This window comes from Herpailurus yagouaroundi, unplaced genomic scaffold, assembly GCF_014898765.1.
Source record: "Herpailurus yagouaroundi ecotype Mexico unplaced genomic scaffold, PumYag 29, whole genome shotgun sequence".
In the NCBI taxonomy this organism is placed as follows: Eukaryota; Metazoa; Chordata; class Mammalia; order Carnivora; family Felidae; genus Herpailurus; species Herpailurus yagouaroundi.
The window spans coordinates 43,140,266-43,163,286 of NW_024412377.1; the positions used below are offsets into that span (position 1 = coordinate 43,140,266).

A 23,021-nucleotide genomic window follows, 5' to 3' on the forward strand; every position below is an offset into this window, starting at 1 on the left:
TGAGCCGAGGTTGGACACAACCAGATGAGCCACCCAGGCACCCCTTTCCTTCTTTTTTGAAAAGCTTTTTCATTATAGAAATATTCTTATATATGCAAAATACAAATTAGTAGTATAAATTCCTAGTACATGTCACACAGCTTCAACAAATTAGCAACCTGTTAGCAACAATGACCAATCTGGTTTCATTTATACTCTCACCCATTCACCATGCCTGATTGTTTTGAAACAAGTATCAGACATCATGTTATTTCATCCATAAATGTTTTGGTATGTATCTCTGAAAGATATTTTTAAAAATAACAATACTATTTTTATCCGTTAAAAACATGGAAAGTTCTTTTGATAGCATCAAAAATCCAGCTAGTGTTTAAATCTCCCCAAAGATTTCATAAATGTTTCTTCCTTTCCTCCCCGCTCCCTGGCCCCTTTCTTATGTTTTGTTTGAATTGGGATTTAAATGAAGTCTACATACTATGTTTGGTAGATCTCTTCTAGAGCTGTATTGTTAACAGTGGCCACTGGTCACAAGTGGTCATTTGAAAGATTTAACACCTCAGCCACATTTCAGGTGCTAAATAGCAACATGCGACTAGTGGCTACCATGTTGGACTGTGCAAATACAGAACATTTCCATCATCAGAAGTTCTGCTGAATAGCACTGATCTAAAAGGTTTCTTTCCCTTTTTTTTTTGTTTTCTTTTATAATTTATTTATTGAAAAAATTCAGTTGTTTGTGTTATAAATTCCTAGAGGCTCAATTTTGCTGTTCTTTCCTTTCTTGCTTTCTTTTAAATTATTATTACTGCTTTTCATTTCCTCTTTATTATCCTAAAAGTTATATATTCTTTCATGATTTTCTTAGGGGTTAGTGCTATGAACTTATTAACCTTTAGGTACCTCAGTTTCCACATCTATAAAACAGGGGTAACAATAGTACCCATGTCTCATAGTTGTAAGGATTTTTATCTTGAAGGCATTTAAAATGATGCCTAGACACCTAGTACATTCTCTGTAAGCATTCTTTATATTTACTACATCCCCAAAAGTTTCGATGTTAGTCAGATACCAATGTTTAATTTATTTTTGCTTTTCTCTTATACAAATGGCAACTCTACAAAATGGAATAATTACCCGACAGCGCAGGGACCGCTTGATCAGAAGATGTTTGTGACGAGGATAGAGCTGTGAGGCACAGACTGGCTGGAAGTCAGGCTGCAAGAGGCGCTGCTGAAGGGTGGTCACTAGTATGAAAGGCAGGAACCAGGCTTAGTTTGTAATGACTTGGTCAAAATCAGGCTTATATGAAATTATCACACGAAACAACACTTCCTTTGTGAATAGTTCTTCAAAAAACTACTATATTGAAATTTGACATTTTAAAGTTCCTCAGGGGTGCCTAGGTGACTCAGTCAGTTAAGCATCAAACTTCAGCTCAAGTCATGGTCTCACAGTTTGTGAGTTTGAGCCCCCCGTCGGACTCTGTTGACAGCTCGGAGCTTGGCTTTGGATTCTGTGTCTCCTCTCTCTCTAACGTTTCCCCACTCACACTCTGTCTCTCTCTCAAAAAAAAATTTTTTTTAAAGTTCTTCAAATGATTGTATCCATCTCACTTGCTACTTGATTTATTTTACTACTAACAGCTATGGCATTAAAAATCTCAAAACCCAGGGGTGCCTGGGTGGCTCAGTTGGTCAAGTGTCCGACTTTGGCTCAGGTCATGGTCTCACAATTCATGGGTTCAAGCCCTGTGTCAGGCTCTGTCCTGACACCCTGGAGCCTAGAGCCTGCTTTGGATTCTGTGTCTCCCTCTCTCTCTACCCCTCCCTGGCTCATACTCTGTCTCTATCTCAAAAATAAATACCCATTTAAAAAAAAAACAAACTCAAAATCCAGATCATTAGTAACCAAAGCAGATTAGATGTGAAATAAAAACAAAGTAGAATAATGTAAAATATTACCTTCTGTTAAATTGACTGGCCTTGTATAGTAATCTTCAGGTAGAGGTTCTACTTCGTCCACGGCCTGAGCTGGCTCAATCTTTATCTCTTTTTGGTCCTCTCCTTCTTTAAGGCTAAAAGATAAAAAGCACTAATTTCTCAAAGGTCCACCTGATTATATTCAAAGTCTATGATAGCAATAACTGAAGCATTCTTCTATTGTAGGACATTCTTTCTCCGCTCAGGTCTTTTCTAAGCATGAGACTCTTCTTCCCCAGTAGCCACTGTTTTACGTCACATTCCTTTAATATTCATTTTGATACCTGCTTTTCTCCTCCAAGCCATTTAATGTCCAAACTTACGACAGTCCAGCAAGGGTACTGATGGTTGCACCAGCTCGTGGTCGCTGAAGCCTCGTTCCAAGACCATATTTGTCCTAAAGAGAGTTCAGAAATCCCGATTACAAATCCCATATTTATACATCCTATTTACCAAAAGAAAGATTTTGGGGTGGGACAGCATGAGAAGCTCAGGGAAATAAAAAAAAAAAAAAAAAAAAAAAAAAAAAAGCTAATTTAAAGTTCCTTTTAAAGAAAGAAATTTGTAGCCCCACATCACTTTATTCTTAAGAGAATAATAAAAGCATCACACATGGAGACTGAAACTATATTAGTACAGCAAAATTGAACTAAATGTGATTTTTATTTATTTTTATTTTTTACTATTAATCTAAAAGTATCTAAGCAATGGCTCTATGGCTTAGACCAGAACTATGTGGAGTGTCTAAGCTACATGATGAATGTCTTCATGGAACACCAGTGATCACCTGCTAACTTCTTCAGGGTTAGCAAGAATCATAAAAGAGAACTTACCACTACATGAATAGTGTGTTGCTGTAGGCCCCCAAATAGCAGCAGGTTGCAACAGAGACAAAAAAATGCAGCATAAGATAGAAGCAAACTCATACAGCAGGCAGGTTATAAGGGAAGCTGGAAGAATAATGCCTTTAATTCAAATTCCTCTCCTAAACATACTAGTGCGTATGCTGATTATAGCACTGAACTATTCCGTAAGTTTTATTTAGCCTTCATTAAAGTCTCTGGCAAATGTAGATGCCTTGCATGTCTTAATGTTTTATTAAATACTAAGTTTTTTTTTTTATAGAACGCTTCACAAATTTGCATTTATCCTTGTGCAGGGGCCGTGCTAACCTTCTCTGTCATTCCAATTTTAGTGTATGTGCTGCCAAAGCAAGCACAAAACTAAAGGTTTTTATATGGACCTCACCAACCCTTAGTTTCAGTGATTTAAACTAATTGTCATACAGAAGCAGGATGGTAAGTTACATTTCCTCAATTGTCAAACTACCCTACAGGATTTTTGTGAGAATTAAATAAAATGGGAAAAGCACTTAGCACGGTGCCTGAGACATCACTGTCCTTCAATAAATGTTATGTATTCAATGTCAACCTGCTGGGCCCCCAGCAAGCATGGAGAAAATAAATTGTTCTGTGACAGCAAATGAAACTTGGGGGACAATGACAAAAGCGCCAAATCCTAACCTTTTGCTTCTGGATTGGTAGTACAAACTAGTCGACACTGACTTCCATAAATAATTCCTAACAATTACACATACATATGTTACTATTTATTTAACCACCCAAATGCATTGCGTAAAAGTCAGTGTTCTTCACACTGGAGAAACATAGGAAGGTGCCAGAAATAATCATGAGAGCTGGAAAACCATTACTACAGCATGTCAAAGGTGGGCTACTGGGTAACGTGAATAAAATCTACCACTTGCCCACCTTCTTCTGACTTTCTGTTTAAGAGTTCTGTGATGCCTACAAAATTAAACATGAGCTGTGGGGAATAATCAGGAGAGAGAGGACAGTGATGCAAAAAGGAACACAAATGTCCTTAAAACTGAAAGAACTCAAATAGAACTCGTGATATGGCAAAAGCGTTAACTGCTAGACTTAGACACTAGGATTCTCTGCTACTCATCATTCAGGAATCTAAGGACAGTAGCCAATTTCCGAAAGGGTCACTGTACTCATGCCACACAGGCCTCGATCAATGAAATGCGCACTCCTTTTTTGGACCAAGTCCTCACCGAAAAAGCCAAAGGCATATAGTTTCTACGCCGTGCTAGTTTCTTGCGATCTCGTTCAACCTTCTCTTTCTGAGCAAGCTGCTGGTAATACTCAATCAGTTTGTTCATCTGTAAGAAATCAAAGATGCAGTATTTGTTTCATAAAAAGCTAACAGGAAATATGCAAAATTAATCAACACCACTGAACGGACACATAACGAATGAAGGAGACAAATTACTACAGTAGTCAAGTTTGCCCTTCAAAGAGAATTTCTCTTTATCACATTTCTCTCAATTATTTGCAGAATTAAAATGGAAACTGTGGCAATAGGAAGAAACGGGCAATGAAAAGGCTTGGAAATTTCAAGCCCTCTTTTTATTATTCTTTTACTTCTTTACTTATTTCCCCTCACAATTGCTCCCATTTTCTCTGCATGGCCACAGGACATCTAAGACTGTGACAGCTTGTACTGTCTTCTCCACCACTCATACCTTTTCATTTTTAAAACATATTTTAATCCTAAGAGCAATACATGTTGTGAAAAGTTCAAACAATATTTAACATAAAGAATAAAAAGTGATACTTTTCTTTTCTCTTGTGCCCAAGTCCACCCTTCCCCTCACCAGAGGCATCCACAATTATCAACTTAGATAGCATTCTTACACACAGACATGGGTACGATAATATTACAATCTGCATACATTAAAACAAAAACACCATGTATACATACGTAGCTTTCATAGGTCTGAAAACACTTTTAATATAGGAGAAATAAATTATAACTTTTTATTTGACTAGAAGTGTTAGGAACTTTTCATCCAGTCAACAGATTTCATTGTTTTCAAGGCTGCGTCTTATCGTGTAACACAGATATCTGTTAAGGTATTTAAGCACTTCCTATGATGTGACTTTAATGGCTTCCTGATATTCACTTTCAGTTCAGCAGCAATTACTTCTTAGAAGCACTAACGTGATCTTGTGAGCACTTAGTTTAAAAACAGTTCAAAGCTTCTCAATCTCCCTGACTTGGTCCATGTGGTCCCACATGGTCCAACCCCACGTTCTTCTGTCCGTCTGTCTGATACTGTGCTGTGCTCTGGTCACACTCCCCTTCTTGTCTACAACTTGTTTTGCTTCTTCCACTTATAAGCTCCCTGTATGTGCTGTTTCTCTGCCTTGAATTCTTTCCCTTCTGTGCCTGTTTGTCCTCAGAGCTCAGCACAGTCCTCAGACATGGACTCAACTAGCTGAAATCTCCCTAATAAAGGTTCACAAGGGGCCCAGGTGGCTCAGTCAGTTGAGCATCTGACTCTTGGTTTCAGCTCAGGTCATGATCCCAGGGTGGTGGGATCAAGCCCTGCATCAGGCTCTGCACTAAGCATGGAGCCTGTTTTAGATTCTCTTTCTCTCTTTCCCTCCGCCCCTGTCCCCCACTCTCGAAGATAAATAAAGATGAAAACAATTTCTTTAAGTGTTCACATGGCACAATTTCTTTCTCCTTCACATCACATATCACCCTTTCTCCTCTATCTGGGGATAATTTGATCAAGTTTTATTTCCCCATTGGACTTCAGCTCTATAAAGAAAGGGACCATGTATCCCTACTGTTCAGCATGGCCCCTGGAACATGATAAGTGCTCAATAAATGTCTGGTCAACGAATATACATATCTTTGTGCATAAATGCAAGTATTTCCGTAGGTCACAGTTCATAAAGTAGATGCTGTTGAGAGCTCAAGAAATCTGTACTAATTTACACTAACAATAGGGTATGTGAAAGGTCCAATTCCTCACACTCTCATCCATGGTATTTCTAACTTTTGCTGATATCACAGGTGAGTGATTAGAAGTCACTGTTTAATGTACAGCCTGACCGTAAGTCCTTCATTTCACTAGCACGTCATCTTCTTTCTCATGTTTGAGTTTCCATGGCAACGAAATCAGCTCAGGTACCTCCCAAACAGATCAATTCACTTTAAACTGTTAAAGAATGCTCGAGTCGTGCTTCTATCAGCAACCACTGCTTCATCCAAGGGCATCTTATATGTGTGGTGTTTCTAGGAGTTCAGACATCTATATGTCCATGGTATTTCCAAGAGCATTTGAGAACAAACAGAACCTTAACTTAGTTGGCGGATACATGACAAACAGAAACAAACGCATACTATGTCCTCATTCTGATTCACAACCTGACCACAGAACTAAAGCTACAGCTAGGTTTTTCTATGAACTTAAGTCACACTGGAAAACACAGCCATTGTGACTTAATGTCTTATGAGAAGCACTTTCTATGTGTAACAGACACCAAAAAACACATCACAGATTTCTAAGCATATGCCACATCCATAGTCCGTAACATGGAAGATCTTCAGCTTTCCCTCCATCTTTTTAGTTCATCCTCTCTCTGACGACACTTCACTCACCCGTTGCGTGTGAGGATTTTCGGGTTCCTGCCAACCACCACTAGCTGCAAGACAAAGGAACGTTAAACAAATTTTCATAATTTAATATTTACATTTTCATAAAAACCGGATCATCTGCAGGCCAAATAATGCAACTTAAACACATAAAATCACAGAACTTCTAACAGTCCTATAAATTATATAAACCAGGACACTCAGAACAAAATTTTCACTAAAAATAATGACAGTGATAAAGATAACCGGTCCCACCACAACTAACACATGCTTAGTTTCTGTGCCAGGTATTTGAAATGTATTACATACCCTTTTATACTCATAATAGCCCTCTGAGATGGGCATTCTTAATATCAGTCTCATTTTACAAATGAGGAAACTGAGGCTCAAAGTCACATAGATAGTAAGTGGTGAAGCTAGGATTCAAACTCAAGTAGTCTGATTCTTAAGACCCTGCTCTTACCTATAACACTGTGCAATTTGTATGTTCTATGACCTTGATTTAGAGAAGAATTTCTTACATAAGAAATACACCGCACAAATCATAATGGAAAAGATTATTCCAGAAAGTTAAAAGTAAAACCATAATGAATATAGCTGACCCCTGAACAACATGGGTTTGAACTGCATGGGTCTACTTATAAGTGGATTTTTTTCAATAAGTACAGTACAGTAATGTAAATGTATTTTTTCTCATTTTTTCTCTAGCTTATTTTATTATAAGAATATATATGTATACAATACATATAACATGCAAAATATGTGTTAATCAACTATTTATGTTATCAGTAAGACTTCCAGTCAACAGTAAGCTATTAGCAGTTGTTTTGCTGGAGTCAAAAGTTATAGCAGATTTCCGACTGCATGGGGGGGGGGCCGGTCAACATCTCTAACCTCTGCACTGTTCAAGAGTCAACTGTTACTGTGTATCTCAATGAAGCTAACCAAAAAAAGCTGAAAAGCAAACTATAATGAGATACCACTTTACAACCATCAGTTTGGAAAAATCTGGAAGAAGTCCAACAATACTAGACCTGCCAACAATCTGGAGCAATGGGTAGTCTACCCTTGTTACTGGTGGGACTAAAGTTGGGAAGCCATTTTGGAGCGCTGAAGATGTACACAACTTAAGCAATTTTACTTTCGGTTATGTAGAGAAAACTTTACTCTTGTGACTCAGGAAATATGACAACAGTACTGTTGTCAAAATCCAAAATCCAAAATCCAAAATCCAAAATCCAAAAAATGAAAACAGCCTAAGTGTCCATCAGAAGAGACTCAGTGGGTAAACTGTGGTAAGTCATGCATAAATCAACTACATACCACAAACATAATGCTGACAGAGAAAAGCTGTAGCAGAATGCATGCAGTGTTTTTCCATTTGTTTCCAATTGAAAAACATTTGGCAGTGGCTACATACATATATGGAGAAGTATAAAGACAGGCATGGGCACTGATAAACTCTAAATTCAGGACTGGGATGACTGCCTCTCTTTAGGAGGCAGAGGAAGGGGGATGCGGTATGGAAAGGCCTACACAAGGGCTTAAACTGTTTTGGTTCTGTTTAATTTCTGCAGCTGGAAGATAAATACACGAATGTGTATTATTTGTGTAACTAAAAATAACCTTTTTCCAAAACAAAAAGGACGCTTGTTGAAGGTGACACCATACCTTCTTGCAAGAAACTGCAACAATTAACATCCTTTAGTACAATATTTGCATTTTAAACGCTGCCTTACTTGAGACAAACATGAAAAACAATTATGTGAAAGCAATGTTTTAGTTGTAATATTTTGAAAACTCTGGATGTTTTTACCTAATTGCTTCTTTAGAACCGGTAATTTATTCTGAAGAGCAATTTGGGAAACATAACAATCTCATTTCTCTGCACTTTACAGACACAATGGCTTACTTACAAATAAACAAATAGTTCTAAAGTGGTTTCAGAGCTTCTCACACGCCAATGACATCATGAAAGAAAAAATTGTACTCTTTAAGAGCTCCTAGTATTCAATTATCATTGTCAAGATACCCTAGAGAAGATAGATTTCTGAAGTAAACACAGGTTTTAAGTTCTGAAATATAAATTTTCCAACCCTAATGGCTCATAATCTAAAAAGCATAAAACATTCTCTACAGAGTAACACTGAGAAATCTATTTGGACTTCTGGGCGTTGTTTCTATAACTTGATAACAAGACACAAAATACAAATGTAGAAAAATACACTTCAACTCACTGGGGCATATGTACTATGCCACTGTGGGTTGTTTTTCATAATTAACTTAAATTTGTAAGCAAATTCAAACAACTTACTTGCCACACTGACATTAAAACACACACAAACAGGGGCGCCTAGGTGGCTCAGTTGGTTAAGCATCTGACTTCGGCTCAGGTCATGATCTCATGGTTCATGAGATCAAGCCCCACATTGGGCTCTGTGCTGACAGTGCAGAACCTGCTTGGGTTGATTCTCTCTCTGTCTCTCTCTCTGCCCCTCCCAGACTCATACTCTTTCTCTCTCAAAATAAATAAATGAACTTAAAAAAAATACTAAAAAAAAAAAAAAAAAACCCACACAAATATTTACTAATGATCTAAAAAGATGCTATAGGAAGGATCTTTCTAACACAAATCACATTTCAGGAAATATCTATCCACCAATGAACATTCTTAAGGAACTAAAGATACACTTGTTAACTTTTGTTTTTGAGGAGTATTTTACCAACCTCATGTACAAAGTCAGAAAATAGCCAAGAGCTCAAGCATTCTAAACGAAAAGAGCAAACACCACAGAATCAAATCTTAAATTTTTAACAACAGAGTTGAATCTAAAGAAACTTCATCCATATTTACTTCTAAAGTGTGTGAAAATCTGTAAGTCTTTAGTGCCCGGGTGCCTCAGTTGGTTAAGCATCCAACTCTTGACTTTGGCTCAGGTCCCATGATCTCACAGTCGTTGAGACAAAGCCCTGCTTAAAGCCTGCTTAAGATTCTCTCTCCTTCACCCTCTGTGCCCCACTTCCCCCTCAACATTCACACACACGTGCTTTCTCACACACAAAAAGTTTTTAAAGTCCATCTTCACTTTTGTTATGTCAACTGACATAATGAGTTTGTTATGGGCTTCCTCATAGACTAGTAAGCTGAAATTTTAATGAAAATCCTAAAATACAAATTTTTAACAAGTCTAAATCAAGTTTCAGAATTGAAATTTCATTCAATTTCAGAAATAAAAAGACAATGAGGAGTTAGCAATACTACTGTTTTTATAAAAACTAAATAGCAACTCAAGATTTTGAACTGACTGTACACAGTTTCTACTTTCTGGTGTTAACCATGGAGTACAGATGAAATGTAAAAATAAAGGAAGTTTCCTTTACTGAAAATAAGTGCAATCTCTGCTCTGAAATACTCAAATGATGGAGAGGTAATTAGGGCCTTAGGTCTTTAGGTCCAAACCAACACAGTTTTTCTGTTTCACTGACAAACATTTTACATACGCACATTTGAGGATGTGTTTGAATGCTCCAGGATATTTGGATATGGAATTGTTGGGGAGAAGAATAAAAGCAATTTAATTTTAATAAATGGTGAAGGTGAAGCCCCTGGGTGGCTCAGTCAGTTAAGTGTCTGACTTTGGCTCAGGTCATGATCTCATGGTTTGTGGGTTCCAGCCCTGAGTCAGGCTCTATGCTGACAGCTCGGAGCCTGGAGCCTGCTTCAGATTCTGTGTCTCCCTCTCTCTCTGCCCCTTCCTCTTCTCCATTCACACTCAGTCTCTCTCTCTCAAAAATAAACAAACATTAACAAAAAATCTTTAAAATAAATGGTGAAGGAGATTTAAGAATACACTATCATGATGAGCACTGAATAATATATAGAATTGTTGAATCACTATATTATATACCTGAAACTAATGTAATACTGTATGTTAACTGTACTGGAGTTAAATAAGTAAATAAAATGTCATTTATTTTGTTAAAATAAAAATAAATATAAATAGAGGTGCCTGGCTGGCTCAGTTGGAGGAACATGTGACTCTTTATCTCGGGGTTGTGAGTTCAAGCCTCATGTTGGGTATAGAGATCACTTAAATACATTTTTTTAATAAAAATAAAAAGAAATAAATTTAATAAATGTTATCAAACTGCTCTCCAAGGCAGTAGTACATGAAATGACTATTCTCCCATATTCTTGCCAACCCTTGATATTAACAGATTTTAAAAGTTTGTCAAATCAATGAAGTTTTCATTTGCATTTCCCTGATTACTGATAAAGTTAAACATACCTTTGTGCATATTTATTGACTTAAAAAATTTACCTCACCAAGTTGCGTGTGGAAACAAAAATCCAATCACCTGAACAACGAAAACTAAATGAAAAATTCAGACATTCAAAACAAAGTCTTTGTTCCCAAGAAACTCCTAGTAGTGTTAAAAACACCTGAAAAACTCACATATACAGAACATTAATAGTACAAGGCATTTCATGATATTCAAAGAAAGAGTAGAAATAAAAAGAAAGGCCTAAAATACTTCAAGGGTAAGGAAACACGAGGGATGGGACTTGTGAAAATAGAGAACCATTGTAACCCTACTGTGGGTCCTTCCATGCATACACTTTGGTTATTCATCATTTTTATTTCCACTTCTGAGAGCTGCTATTCTTATCCTTAGCCCAATGTTTCTTTCTTTGGGGTCTCTTCCTTGATTTACAAGGGTTCTTTATTTTTGTTTATTTACCTTTAGTCTGTTACATATGATCCAAATATTTTTCTTAGTCTTGTTACTTTTATCTTTTAGATCTGTTCATGATGTCTTTCATCATCAGGAGTGTTTCTTTTTTATGAAGAGCATTAATATTTTGATTCTAAGAAAGTGTCAGATTTATCAATACTGTTTTACCAACTCTAAGAAAACTAAATCGTTTACCCAGTTTTAGATGAAACATCGTAGCCCACAAATGTGAGAATTTGGGAACATGAAAGATTTAGCTCGGAATTTAGCTCCTACCTTCCACAGGTAACAGAAATAATAATCTGTGGGCAATTATAGCACTGCCAATTTCACAAAATCTCATGCTGAAGTCCACCTGACTCACCCACAGATTTGTCTGCCATGCCTACATCTCTAGATGTCCAGCGACAAAATCCACAGGCCAGGTAATAGGCTTTCTTCATGGTGGTCTTGGCTGGGTCATCTGGAAGCTGTGTGGAAATGCTCGTTGCCCGAGTGGAGAGAGTGTGCATACAGCCGGGACAGTCAAAGCAGTTGGCACACCTATAACACAACAAACACAACTGTCCATTCATTTGACAAATATTTATCAAGCACCTGCTATGTGCCACACATTGTTCTAGGTGTTAGGAATTCAAGAGAGAACTATAAGGAAGGAGTGACCCTCAAACAATAAGAAATAAAAAAAAGTATTTAAACCTTGTTTAAAAATTTTAAAAACAGGGGCACCTGGGTGGCTCAGTCAGATAAGGGTCCAACTTTAGCTCAGGTCATGATCTCGTGGTTCACGAGTTCAAACCCCACGTCAGGCTCTGTGCTGACAGCTCGGAGCCTGGAGCCTGCTTCAGATTCTGTGTCTCCCTCACTCTCTGCCCCTCCCCTGGCTCATGCTCTCTCTCTCTTTCTCATAAACAAATAATAAACATTATAAATTAAAAAAAAAATTTAATATATTTTTATAATAACAATGTTCATTATTTTTTGTAAAAAATGCAATCAGCACCAAAATTCCTGAAGAATTAGAGCCTAACAGGGGCACCTGGGTGGCGCAGTCGGTTGAGCGTCTGACTTCAGCCAGGTCACGATCTCGCGGCCCGTGAGTTCGAGCCCCGCGTCAGGCTCTGGGCTGATGGCTCAGAGCCTGGAGCCTGTTTCCGATTCTGTGTCTCCCTCTCTCTCTGCCCCTCCCCCGTTCATGCTCTGTTTCTCTCTGTCCCAAAAATAAATAAACATTGAAAAAAAAAATTTTTTTTTTAAAGAATTAGAGCCTAACCCAATCCTACTCCACAGAGGGAATCACTGTTAAACAGTCTGGGGTTAACTGTTTCAGACTCTTTAGGTTTGTACAGATCACGAAGATTTCTGACGAAGACAAATGTCACAGCTCATGCCTTGAGAGAGGAAGAGCAGTTGCACAATGGAAACCTGGGAGGCAACAATACAATAAGCTGTGAAACTGGGTTTGGAAAATAACTGCTTGTGTGCTGTGCCAGAACCGACCCAGCAACCAAACAGTGCCATCAAACTGCAGTAGTTCAGAAGCAGTGCATTTTCAGGGCTTTCTGTTCTCTCCTTAGGCACTACTCTTCCTAGTGCTCAGCCAATGTTTCCCCTCCAGGGGCCCCTGGGCCTTGCTGCTTTTAATTTTCACCATCTGAGATTATGAAGATTTCACTTCCACTCCTGGACTTGTTCCGAAGCTCTCCTCCATAACTCTAATTATACGGTATTTTGCCATGTGGATAACATCCTCATATAAGGATAATAATAGTACCTGCCCACTGTTTACTGCTCACTGATATTTTGAGGATTAAATAAAAATTAATGTGTGGACAGCATACAAAAAACAGTGTCTGGATCATCAGGAGCTATTTCTTGGGTTCAGGAAGGATAAGTAATAGCGGTTCGCATCCATGGAGGTATACATGCTAAGCTAAAAACCAAATGGCACCCAGTAGCAACAAACATACCTACTACCCAGATCTTGGTTTTTAATACCAGTTTTCTAATAAAAGGAACCAGGACTCTTTAGAGAAAGAGACTTTAAACTCTTTAGACTAATTAGAGAAATGGCTAATTCAGGACTGAGGCAGAGTCCTGGGATGAGCCTGGATTATCTTGCAATACCAGAAAGTCAGAAAATGCTCAAACAAATGAACAACCTCCCAAACTCCCTGCCCATGCAATGGTGGGGGTGGTAAAAGGGTTATAGGAGTCTACAGAAGGAGCTCCAATGGCCAAAGCTGGAGGGAGGGAGGGAGGGAGGGAAGGAAGGAGGGGAGGAAGGAAGGAAGGAAGGAAGGAAGGAAGGAAGGAAGGAAGGAAGGAAGGAGTATTGGATTATATCCTAAGGTATATGAAATCAATACTCATGCTTTAAGTAAATGATTAGATAAATAAATAGGGGAGGAGAGAAAAATCTTCCATGCAAAAGAATTCCAAATAATTGGTGTAGATAACCCTCACAGAGGGGAAGCATAACTCCCCACGATTTGAGTGTTGTCTGTAATAGTGGCTTTTCTTCCAAAGAGTGCAGTATAAAAAAGGAGAAAAAGAGTAACCCTACATCAGAGAAACCTGAAAAATACTAGCTCAAGCCAGGTGATCAAGGTTAACATCAACCGTAATAAGTCCTATTGATGGTATGTACCCCTGATGTGATGTAACAAAATATGCACTTTCCTCTGCTGTCTTCCTCCCTATAACACATTTCCCCCGCTGATGAGAAAAACATCAAATTCCGTTTGAAGCACATTCTACAAAATATCTTACCTGTATTCCTCAAAACCTTTAAGGTCATCAAAACCAAGAAAAGTTTAAGAAAGTGTCACAGCAAGAGGAGCTAAGGAGACATCACTATTAAATATAATGTGGGTATCCTAAATAGAATCCTGGAACATAAAAAGGAGATTAGGGAAAAACCGAGGCAATCTGAATAAAATATAGCATTTATTTAATAATAAAGTACCAATGCTGTTCATTAATTTGAAGGAAATATACCATATAATGCAAGCCATTAACAACAGGGGAGTCTGTGTATGAAGTAATAGAATTCTCTGTACCATCTTCACAATACTTCTTAAGTCTAAAACTGTCCTAAAATAGAAAATTAATTTAAAAAATCAAAGGACATTTCATCTTTAGCAAAGGTGATGCTAAAAAATGAAAATCAGCTAGTTAAAAATGAGAGTTAATTCCATGTGTTTTATTCAAAAAATAGTTGAGGAAAACAGAAAAAAAATGGATCCCAGTCTCACCTATTCTTTTTTAGTTTGGCTTCAGCCGATGGCATATTTTCTAAGCAACTGGGACAATAATGGGAGTCCACCTAGAAAGAAACAAGAAATAAAAAATCAGAGAAAAAGGCACTCGGTCTAGCTTGTATATATGTCTACGCCAAATAGTGAATTCTAAAATATACTGCAGTGGCAAGTGAGAAACCACTGATCTGCCAAAGAATCTAGACTGTTTTCAGCTTAGGGTTTATTCTTCAACCAAGTTTTTTCTTATCCTCTGGATTTCCTAAAACCCTTCCATTTTTCCTTTCTGCTCTTTCCTGCTCCCTTTCATCAGGGTATCATGTATGAGATGTGTTAAAAGTTGTCTTTGTAAAAGAAGAACTCTATGATGATCTAAGGAACAGATTAATGAAATAAAATAACCCAATTTGTGAAGCTGTGATCAAATATCCTTCCATCCTGCTTAGCTTTAATGGACTGTAATAACTTGACCACACTTAAATTGTTAAGGAAGACTTAAAAGTTTTCTCCTTACTGAAGTATTACACATTTGCAGAAGCATAGATTAACATTTACAAAATCAGCTAGAGCCAACTATGGAAATATTTAAATGGCAAATTAAACTACTAAGCTAGCAAGATAGTCTTATTGTGTTTAACTCAAAAACAAAGTAGAAAATTAAATTCATTGTATTTTTTAAGGTCTGAATAATAATTGTCTTTAATGTAGGTAGATCCTGTTTGACAATTCTAGTAACCCTAATCACCTTCAGATGTAAACACAGATTTATTTGAATATCAATATGATGATAGAAATTGGCTTCTTCTTTCATCATCTGCTATACACAGGACTACCTTTGAAAAAATAAAGGTGCTGCTTAAATAATCTCCAGGAACATACAGTATTGCTAACTAATATTTACACTTATTCATCATAAAAGGCAAACTATAATTTGTTCCTTCCTGTGGCTCTTTTCAAATTACGCCCGTCCCTTCACATGCAGATCCAATCTCAGGTTCTCGCCAAGAACTTTCTGGGTTCCTCCACCCCTCACTAGCCTCATCCTTCTCCAAACCCCAAACGCCCAGGTACACACCAGTCTGTCTGTAAAAGTTGTGGTCACAGACTCTATAACAGATCCTTAGAAATCATGGAGACTGATCTCTCTAATGACCACCAAACGAGACTCTAATCCAATAAATTCTGGAGGTGAAGCTGGAATAAGAAACATCTAAAAGACAAAGGACCCGCTGAAGAGATATACACAGATAAAATACTAATGGAGAAAAAAAATACAAGAACTATTGCGTATATAATATGGCATGGATTTTTCTCTCGTATTATTTAACTGCTTTCTCTGACAATTCTTAATACTATGAAAAATACACCCAACAAGATAATTATTATTAATAATAATGTGTAAAATGGCTTACAGTATAGGACACGTTTTCATATGCACTTTTAACAGTCCAGGGATCTTCAATGAAGTTCTCTGAATCGGGTTTCAAATCCTGATTTGAAAGCCTGCAGAGTTTCAAATCCTGATCTCCCCTGCCACCCCCAAATTTTTGGCTGTGTGATGTAGGGCAAACATTGTGCCTGTTGCTCTAACTACAAAATAGTTTTTTAAAAAGGTATTCATGGGGCGCCTGGGTGGCGCAGTCGGTTAAGCGTCCAACTTCAGCCAGGTCACGATCTCGCGGTCCGTGAGTTCGAGCCCCGCGTCAGGCTCTGGGCCGATGGCTCAGAGCCTGGAGCCTGTTTCCGATTCTGTGTCTCCCTCTCTCTCTGCCCCTCCCCTGTTCATGCTCTGTCTCTCTCTGTCCCAAAAATAAATAAATAAACGTTGAAAAAAAAAAATTTTAAAAAGGTATTCATTCTATTGGCCTTAGGTAAACCACACAGCATACAGAAAGCACTGAATAAACAGTAACTGTTACCAGTAGCTTTTCCTTAACCAGACCATGAATCACTCAACAGCAGGATTTATGTCTTACTCGTCTTTTAATTTCCGAAGCTTACTAAACGAATAACAAGATGTGCCAAATGGTGCAGAAGTTTGGGAATTTTATTTGATAATTTTAAAAAATGGGGTAGGTCTTTTACGTTCTGAGCAATCCCACTTCCAACCCCACTTGTGCCTGCGAAGGCCAGCACCATTCCCTCTGGAGAAGCGCCATGAATAGAACCCTTTGAGCTTCTTACACGACAGACCTTATTCTAAGCGGTTTTCACTCAATTTGCCCCAACCCAACCTCTTCCTTGCTGCAGGCCTAGGCATGAGCCAGAACACAGCCCGGGCAGACAGTGGAAGGCCCAGTTTCTGGCCAAAGTAGGGGCAGAACTTCCAGGATGGGAGGAGCATGAATGAGAGCTCCACCCGGTATCAATCAGGAAAGACTGTATCTTGCCCCTCAAGTAGCCTGAATAAGCACCTTTACACCTTCCTCCCCAACCCACCCAATTACCAACCCACTCCCAGGAGACGGCCAGGGTCCCCAAAGTCAAGTCTATCCAATCAAAGGGTGCTCTAGAACCAAAAGATCAGCTCAGCCCCACCCAAGGCCGCTCCTTCTTTCCAAATGACAAATTACAAGCAAATTAAATCGCAAGCAAATTTGAGTGACAGAAGACACAGCCAATCACCAAGCTAGGAAATAACTACCCGCCAGTCGCGGTGACTAGGACGAACCCTTCTCCCCTCCCCCAACACACACACATACTTCATGGGACGACTGCGTTACCTCGTGAGACACACATTCCAGCGACCGCAGCTCGCTACAATAGCGGCAGAAATAAAGCTGCGAGAGCGGGGCCCGAACCTTCTTTTCTCCCTGGACTAGGTACAGAACCCGCTCCGATTGCAGCAGGGACGCCATCTTGGGGGGGGGAGGAGCCAACGACGCTCTCGCCGCGTCACGTGACCCAAGAGCCTGCGTTTTCCACGCCGCTTTTCCTACGTCTTTCGTAGGAGACTGCGTAAGGTTTCCGATCTAGAGGGGGCCTGGCGCTCGGCGAAAGTTAAAGTGCGCGTGCGCAGCTGGGAATCCCCGTTTCTCCCCCAGCGTTTCAGTGGGCGTTTGCTGCCCGGACGGAAGTCTGACCTTTCGGTCATTAGGTACGCAATCACAGGTCAAATCCACACTGGCCCGGTGTTCTCCTTTTCCTTGTTTCTCCAGAAGGAAAGGATGCTCTTTTGTTGAATTTACAACCGCCTCTCCTGCCCTCACCTTCCAGACCTACTTCCAGAAGGTAGATGGAAGATCTCAGGGACAGAGTGCCTTCGGAACCGGAAGGTTAAGAGTCACACCACACCTGCCACTGACCTGTAGGAAATCTTCACAGACATTATTTCGTTGGAAATTTCCTAGACTGTGAGCTCCTCCACACAGAAACCATTTCTCATTCATTTCCAGGTTTCGAATACTTAGAATTAGGACTAACTCTACATTGGGGGCGTTCTACAAGTATTACTAGTGAAGGAATTAAATCAATGAATGAACATTATTGCTAAGTGTCGGCTACATTTTTTTTCTAATACGTAAACTAAGGCTTATTTTATGTAAAATGACCACTTAGAACTGGCCTAGCAGAGACTGGAACCCAGGTTACCTGCCACCAGTTGCGTGCTTTTCTCCTTGCGCTGTTGTATTATTTGTCTGACATTAGAGTTGGTGACTGAGAAGAAATGGAACTGAATATTAATATTAGCTAACATCTATTGAACACTTATTGAGTACAAGACGCTATGAAAAGATTACGTACATTGTCTCGTTTAATTTTCCCCCAAATTCCAAAAGCCAGGTACCATCATTTCTGTTGGGAATGATGGGAAACTGAGGCTCAGAAAATTGAAACCACTTGTCTAAGATTTCAAAAATAGCAGCGGAACTCTGTTCTGTCTGACTCCAGAGCTTGCATGCATCACTCCTGTGCATACTGCCTCCAGCATATTTTCTTTCTTTTTTTCCAGCTTTACTGATGTATAATTGACAATTTAAAATGGTATATAGTTAAGGTGTACACCTTGATGATTTGATATACATTGTGAAATAATGAACTCAAACAATCTAATTAATATATCCATCACCTCATAGAATTACCATTTTCTTTCTTTTCTTTTTTTCTGATGAGAACACTTAAGGTCGAACCTTTCGGCAAATTTCAAGGATATAATATACAGTATTAGCTATGGTCACATTGTTATACATTAGGTGTCCAGAAGTTAATTCGCCTTGCATAACTGCAACTTTGTACCCCCTTGGCCAACATTTCTTCATTTCCTCCCTTCCCCAGCCATTGGCAACAACTATTCTCTCTGCTTCTATGAGTTTGACTTTGAGAATCCATATATAAGTGAGATCATGCAATATTTGTCTTCCTGGGTCTGGCTTATTTCACATAGCATAATGTCCTCGAGGTTCATCTGTGTTGCTACAAATGGCAGGATACCTATATTTATATTATATTACAGTTATTATATTGTGCATATATTTATATATCACATTTTCTTTATTCATCTGTTGGCATTTATGTTGTTTCCATATCTTGGCTATTGTGAATAATGCTGAAATGATCATGGGAATGCAGCTATCTCTTTAAGATTCTGATTTCGGGCGCCTGGGTGGCGCAGTCGGTTAACTGTCCGACTTCAGCCAGGTCACGATCTCGCGGTCCGTGAGTTCCAGCCCCGCGTCGGGCTCTGGGCTGATGGCTCGGAGCCTGGAGCCTGCTTCTGATTCTGTGTCTCCCTCTCTCTCTGCCCCTCCCCCGTTCATGCTCTGTCTCTCTCTGTCCCAAAAATAAATAAACGTTGAAAAAAAAAATAAAAAAAAAAAAAGATTCTGATTTCATTTCTTTTGACTATATGCCCGGAAGTGGGATTGCTGGATCATAAGATAGATCTATTGTTAATTTTTGAAGAACCTCCATACTGCTTTGCATAGTGGCTGTACCAGTTTACATTCCCACACAATGTATGACAGTTCTCTTTTCTCCACATCCTGACAACCCTGGTTATCTTGTATCGGATAACAGCCATTCTAACAAGTGTGAGGTGATATGTCATTGTGGTTTTGATTTGCATTTCCCTGATAATGAGTGATGTTAAGCACCTTTTCATATATCTGGTTGTCATTTGTATGTTTTCTAGATATATCTGACTTATCTATAGACATATAAACATATCCAGGTTCTTTGCAGATTTTTAAATTGGAGTATTTATTTATTTTGCTATGTAGTTTGCATATTAACCCCTTATCAACTATATCATTTGCAAATATTTTCTTCCATTATGTAGGTTGCCTTTTCATTCTGTTGATTGTTTCCTTTGCTATGTAGAAGGCTTTTAGTTTGATGGAATCCCTTTTGTCTATTTTTGCTCTTGTTGTCTGTGCTTTTGGGGTCATATCCAAGGAATCATTGTCCAGACAAATATCAAGAAGGTTTTCCCCTATGTTTACTTCCGATAGTTTCATGGTTTCAGGTTTTCTGTTTAGGTCTCCTATCTATTTTGAGTTGATTTTTTATATGATTTCATTCTTTTGCATGTGGATATCCAATTTTCCCAACACCATTTATTGTGTCCTTGGCACCCTTGTCGAAGATTGGTTAACTGTTGATGTGTGAATTCATTTTTGGGCTCTCTATTCTGTTCCATTGGTCTATATGTTTGTGTTTATGCCTGTTTTGATTACTGTAGCTTGTAACATTTTAAATCAAGATCTGTGATGCCTCTTCCTTTGTTCTCTTTGCTCAAAAAGGAGTCTTTTGTGGTTCCATATGAATTTTAGGGTTGTTTTTTCTATTTCTGTAAAGAATGAATTTGGGATTTTGATAGGAATGGCATTGAATCAGTAGATCACTTTGAATGGTATGGACATTACAACAATATTAATTCTTCTAATACATGAACACAGGATATCTTTCCATTTATTAGTATTTTCTTTAATTTCTTTCATCAATGTGTAATTTTCAGTGTACAAATCTTTCATCTCTTTGGTTAAGTTTAAGTATTTTATTTATTTTTTTGCAATTGTGAGATTGTCTTTTTAATTTCCTTGCCAGATAGCTCATTACTAGTGTATAGAAACACTATTGATTTTTATATGTTGATTTTGTATCCATCAACTTTGCTGAATTTATTAGTTCCAACAGCTTTTTTGTTGAGTCTTCAGAGTTTTCTACATATATGATGATGTTATCTACAAACATAGATAATTTTACTTCTTCCCTTCTAATTTAGATGCCTTTTGTTTATTTTTCTTGTCTAATTACTCCAGCTAGGACTTCAAGTACTATGTGGGATAGAAGTTATGAAAGTGAGCATCCTTGCCTTGTACCAGATCTAAGAAGGAAAGCTTTTAAGTTTTTCCTTTATTTGTGGACTTTTCATATATGGCCTTTATTATGTTGAGGTAAGTTCCTTCTATACTCATTTTGCTGAGAGTTTTAATAATGAATGGATCTGAACTTTGTCAAATACCTTTTCTGTGTCTATTTATGATCGTGTGGTTTCTTTCATTTTTTTCATTGTGTTGTATCACATTGATTGATTTGTATACATGGAACCATCCTTGCATCCCAGGGATAGATCCCAATTGGTCATGGTGTGTGATCCTTTTAATGTGTTATTGAATTTAGTTTGTTTGAAGATTTTTATATCTATATTCATCAGGGATATTGGCCTGTAGTTTTCTTTTCTTGTGGTGTCTTTGTCTGTTTTTGTAATCAGGGTGTTGCTGGCCTCGTGAAAAGAATTTGGGAGTGGTTCCTCTCCTGTTCTTAAAAGATTTTAAAGAGGAGAGGTGCCTTGGTGGTTCAGTTGGTTGAGGGTCCAACTTTGACTCAGGTCATGATCTCGCGGTTCGTGGGTTTGGGCCCTGCTTCGGGCTCTGTGCTGACAGCATAGAGCCTGGAGCCTGCTTCGAATTCTGTGTCTCCTTCTCTCTCTGCTCCTCCCCTGCTCATGCCCTGTCTCTCTCTCTCTCTCCTTCAAAAATAAATTTTAAAACATTAAAAAAAAAAAAAAAGAATTTAAAAAGGATTGGTATTGGGGCACCTGGGTGGCACAGTCGGTTAAGCGTCCGACTTCAGCCAGGTCACGATCTCGCGCTCCTTGAGTTCCAGCCCCGCGTCGGGCTCTGGACTGATGGCTCGGAGCCTGGAGCCTGCTTCCGATTCTGTGTCTCCCTCTCTCTCTGCCCCTCGCCCATTCATGCTCTGTCTCTCTCTGTCCCAAAAATAAATAAACGTTGAAAAAAAAAATAAAAAAAAAAATAAAAAGGATTGGTATTAATTTTTCTTTGAACATTTGGTAGAATTCACCAGTGAAACTGTCTGGTCCTGGGCTTTTCTTATTGGAAAGTTTTGATTACTGATTCAGTCTCCTTATTTGTTATGGGTCTATTCAGGCTTTCTATTTCTTCTTGATTCCATTTTAGTAGGTTGTATATTTCTAGGAATTTATCCATTTACCTAGGTTATCTAGTTTTTTGGCATAAAATTGTTCATAATAACCCTATATGACCTTTTATTTCTCAGGCACCCATTGTAATGTGTTTGCTTTCATTTATGACTTTACTTGAGTCTTTTCAAGATTATCGTCTTAATCTACTAAGGGTTTGTTAGTGGTATTTATCTTTAAAAAAAAAAAAGAAAGAAAGAAAGAAAGCTCTGCCTTTCTGTCTGGCAGCAGCCATGAGTTCAAAGGTAAGCCAAGATGGGCACTTACAAGTACATCCAGGGGCTGGAGGAAGAAGCAGTCTGGTGTAATGTGCTTTCTTCTCAGGGTGCACTGCTGGCTGTATCTCCAGCTCCCTGTGCTCCACAGGGCCCCCCACCCAACCTGGCCCGACAAAGCATACAGACTGGGGTACAAGGCCAAGCAAGGTTATGTTATATGTTGGATTCATGTGCGACATGGTGGCTGCAAACGCCCAGTTCCTAAGGGTGCTGCTACCTATGGCAATCCTGTCCATCATGATGTCCACCAGCTAAAGTTTGCCCGAAGCCTTCAGTCTGTTGCAGAGGAGCGATCTGGACACCACTGTGGGGCTCTGAGAGTCTTGAATTCTTACTGGATTGGCGAAGATTCCACATACAAATTCTTTGAGATTATCCTTATTGATCTGTTCCATAAAGCTGTCGGAAGAAATCCTGACACCCAGTGGATTCACCAAACCAGACCACAAGCACAGGGAGATGTGAGGGCTGACATCTGTAGGCCACAAGAGCCGTGGCCTTGAAAAGGGTCACAATTTCCCCCATACTACTGGTGGTTCTGGCTGTGTGACTCAGAGAAGACCCAATACTCTCCAGCTCCCCTGTTACCACTAATACATGTAATGTTTGTAAAATTCTTACCAAATAATTTAGGACAGTCAAAAAAAATAGCTCTTACTTTTGTTGACTCTTTTCCTATTATTTCATTCTCTATTTGATTTAGTTCTACTCTGATATTATCTTTTCTTCTGCTAACTTTGGGCTTAGTTTGTGCTTCTTCTTTTAGCTCCTTGAAAGTGTAAAGTTAGGTTTTTTATTTGAGATCTTTCTTCTTGTTTAATATAGGCATTTATTGCTATGAACTTAACTT

At 38.6% G+C, this 23,021-nt stretch overlaps 1 protein-coding gene, 1 non-coding gene and 1 pseudogene across 3 annotated transcripts in view; 1 reads left to right on the forward strand and 2 right to left on the reverse strand.

The window, feature by feature from the left end:
• Positions 1-17,337, reverse strand: part of DCTN4 (dynactin subunit 4) — a 32,803-nt gene extending 15,466 nt beyond the window's left edge. The window contains exons 1-9 of one of the 2 annotated variants that reach the window (XM_040497872.1): positions 17,173-17,337; positions 14,447-14,517; positions 11,554-11,732; positions 6,459-6,502; positions 4,057-4,164; positions 2,813-2,833; positions 2,303-2,376; positions 1,962-2,074; positions 1,135-1,244 (exon numbers count right to left, since the gene is read on the reverse strand). In XM_040497872.1, the coding sequence (XP_040353806.1) occupies positions 1,135-1,244; positions 1,962-2,074; positions 2,303-2,376; positions 2,813-2,833; positions 4,057-4,164; positions 6,459-6,502; positions 11,554-11,732; positions 14,447-14,517; positions 17,173-17,307 (855 nt within the window). In that variant the 5' untranslated portion in view covers positions 17,308-17,337. The remainder of the gene's footprint in view (positions 1-1,134; positions 1,245-1,961; positions 2,075-2,302; positions 2,377-2,812; positions 2,834-4,056; positions 4,165-6,458; positions 6,503-11,553; positions 11,733-14,446; positions 14,518-17,172) is intronic. The other variant, XM_040497876.1, reaches the window with a different exon arrangement.
• On the reverse strand, positions 3,095-3,198 carry LOC121016864 (U6 spliceosomal RNA). Its single transcript, XR_005784501.1, has one exon. It is a non-coding gene; the product is annotated as a U6 spliceosomal RNA (small nuclear RNA).
• Positions 17,338-22,111: 4,774 nt separating the features above from the next.
• LOC121041014 (60S ribosomal protein L15-like) lies at positions 22,112-22,796 on the forward strand (annotated as a pseudogene).
• The last annotated feature ends 225 nt before the right edge of the window (positions 22,797-23,021 follow it).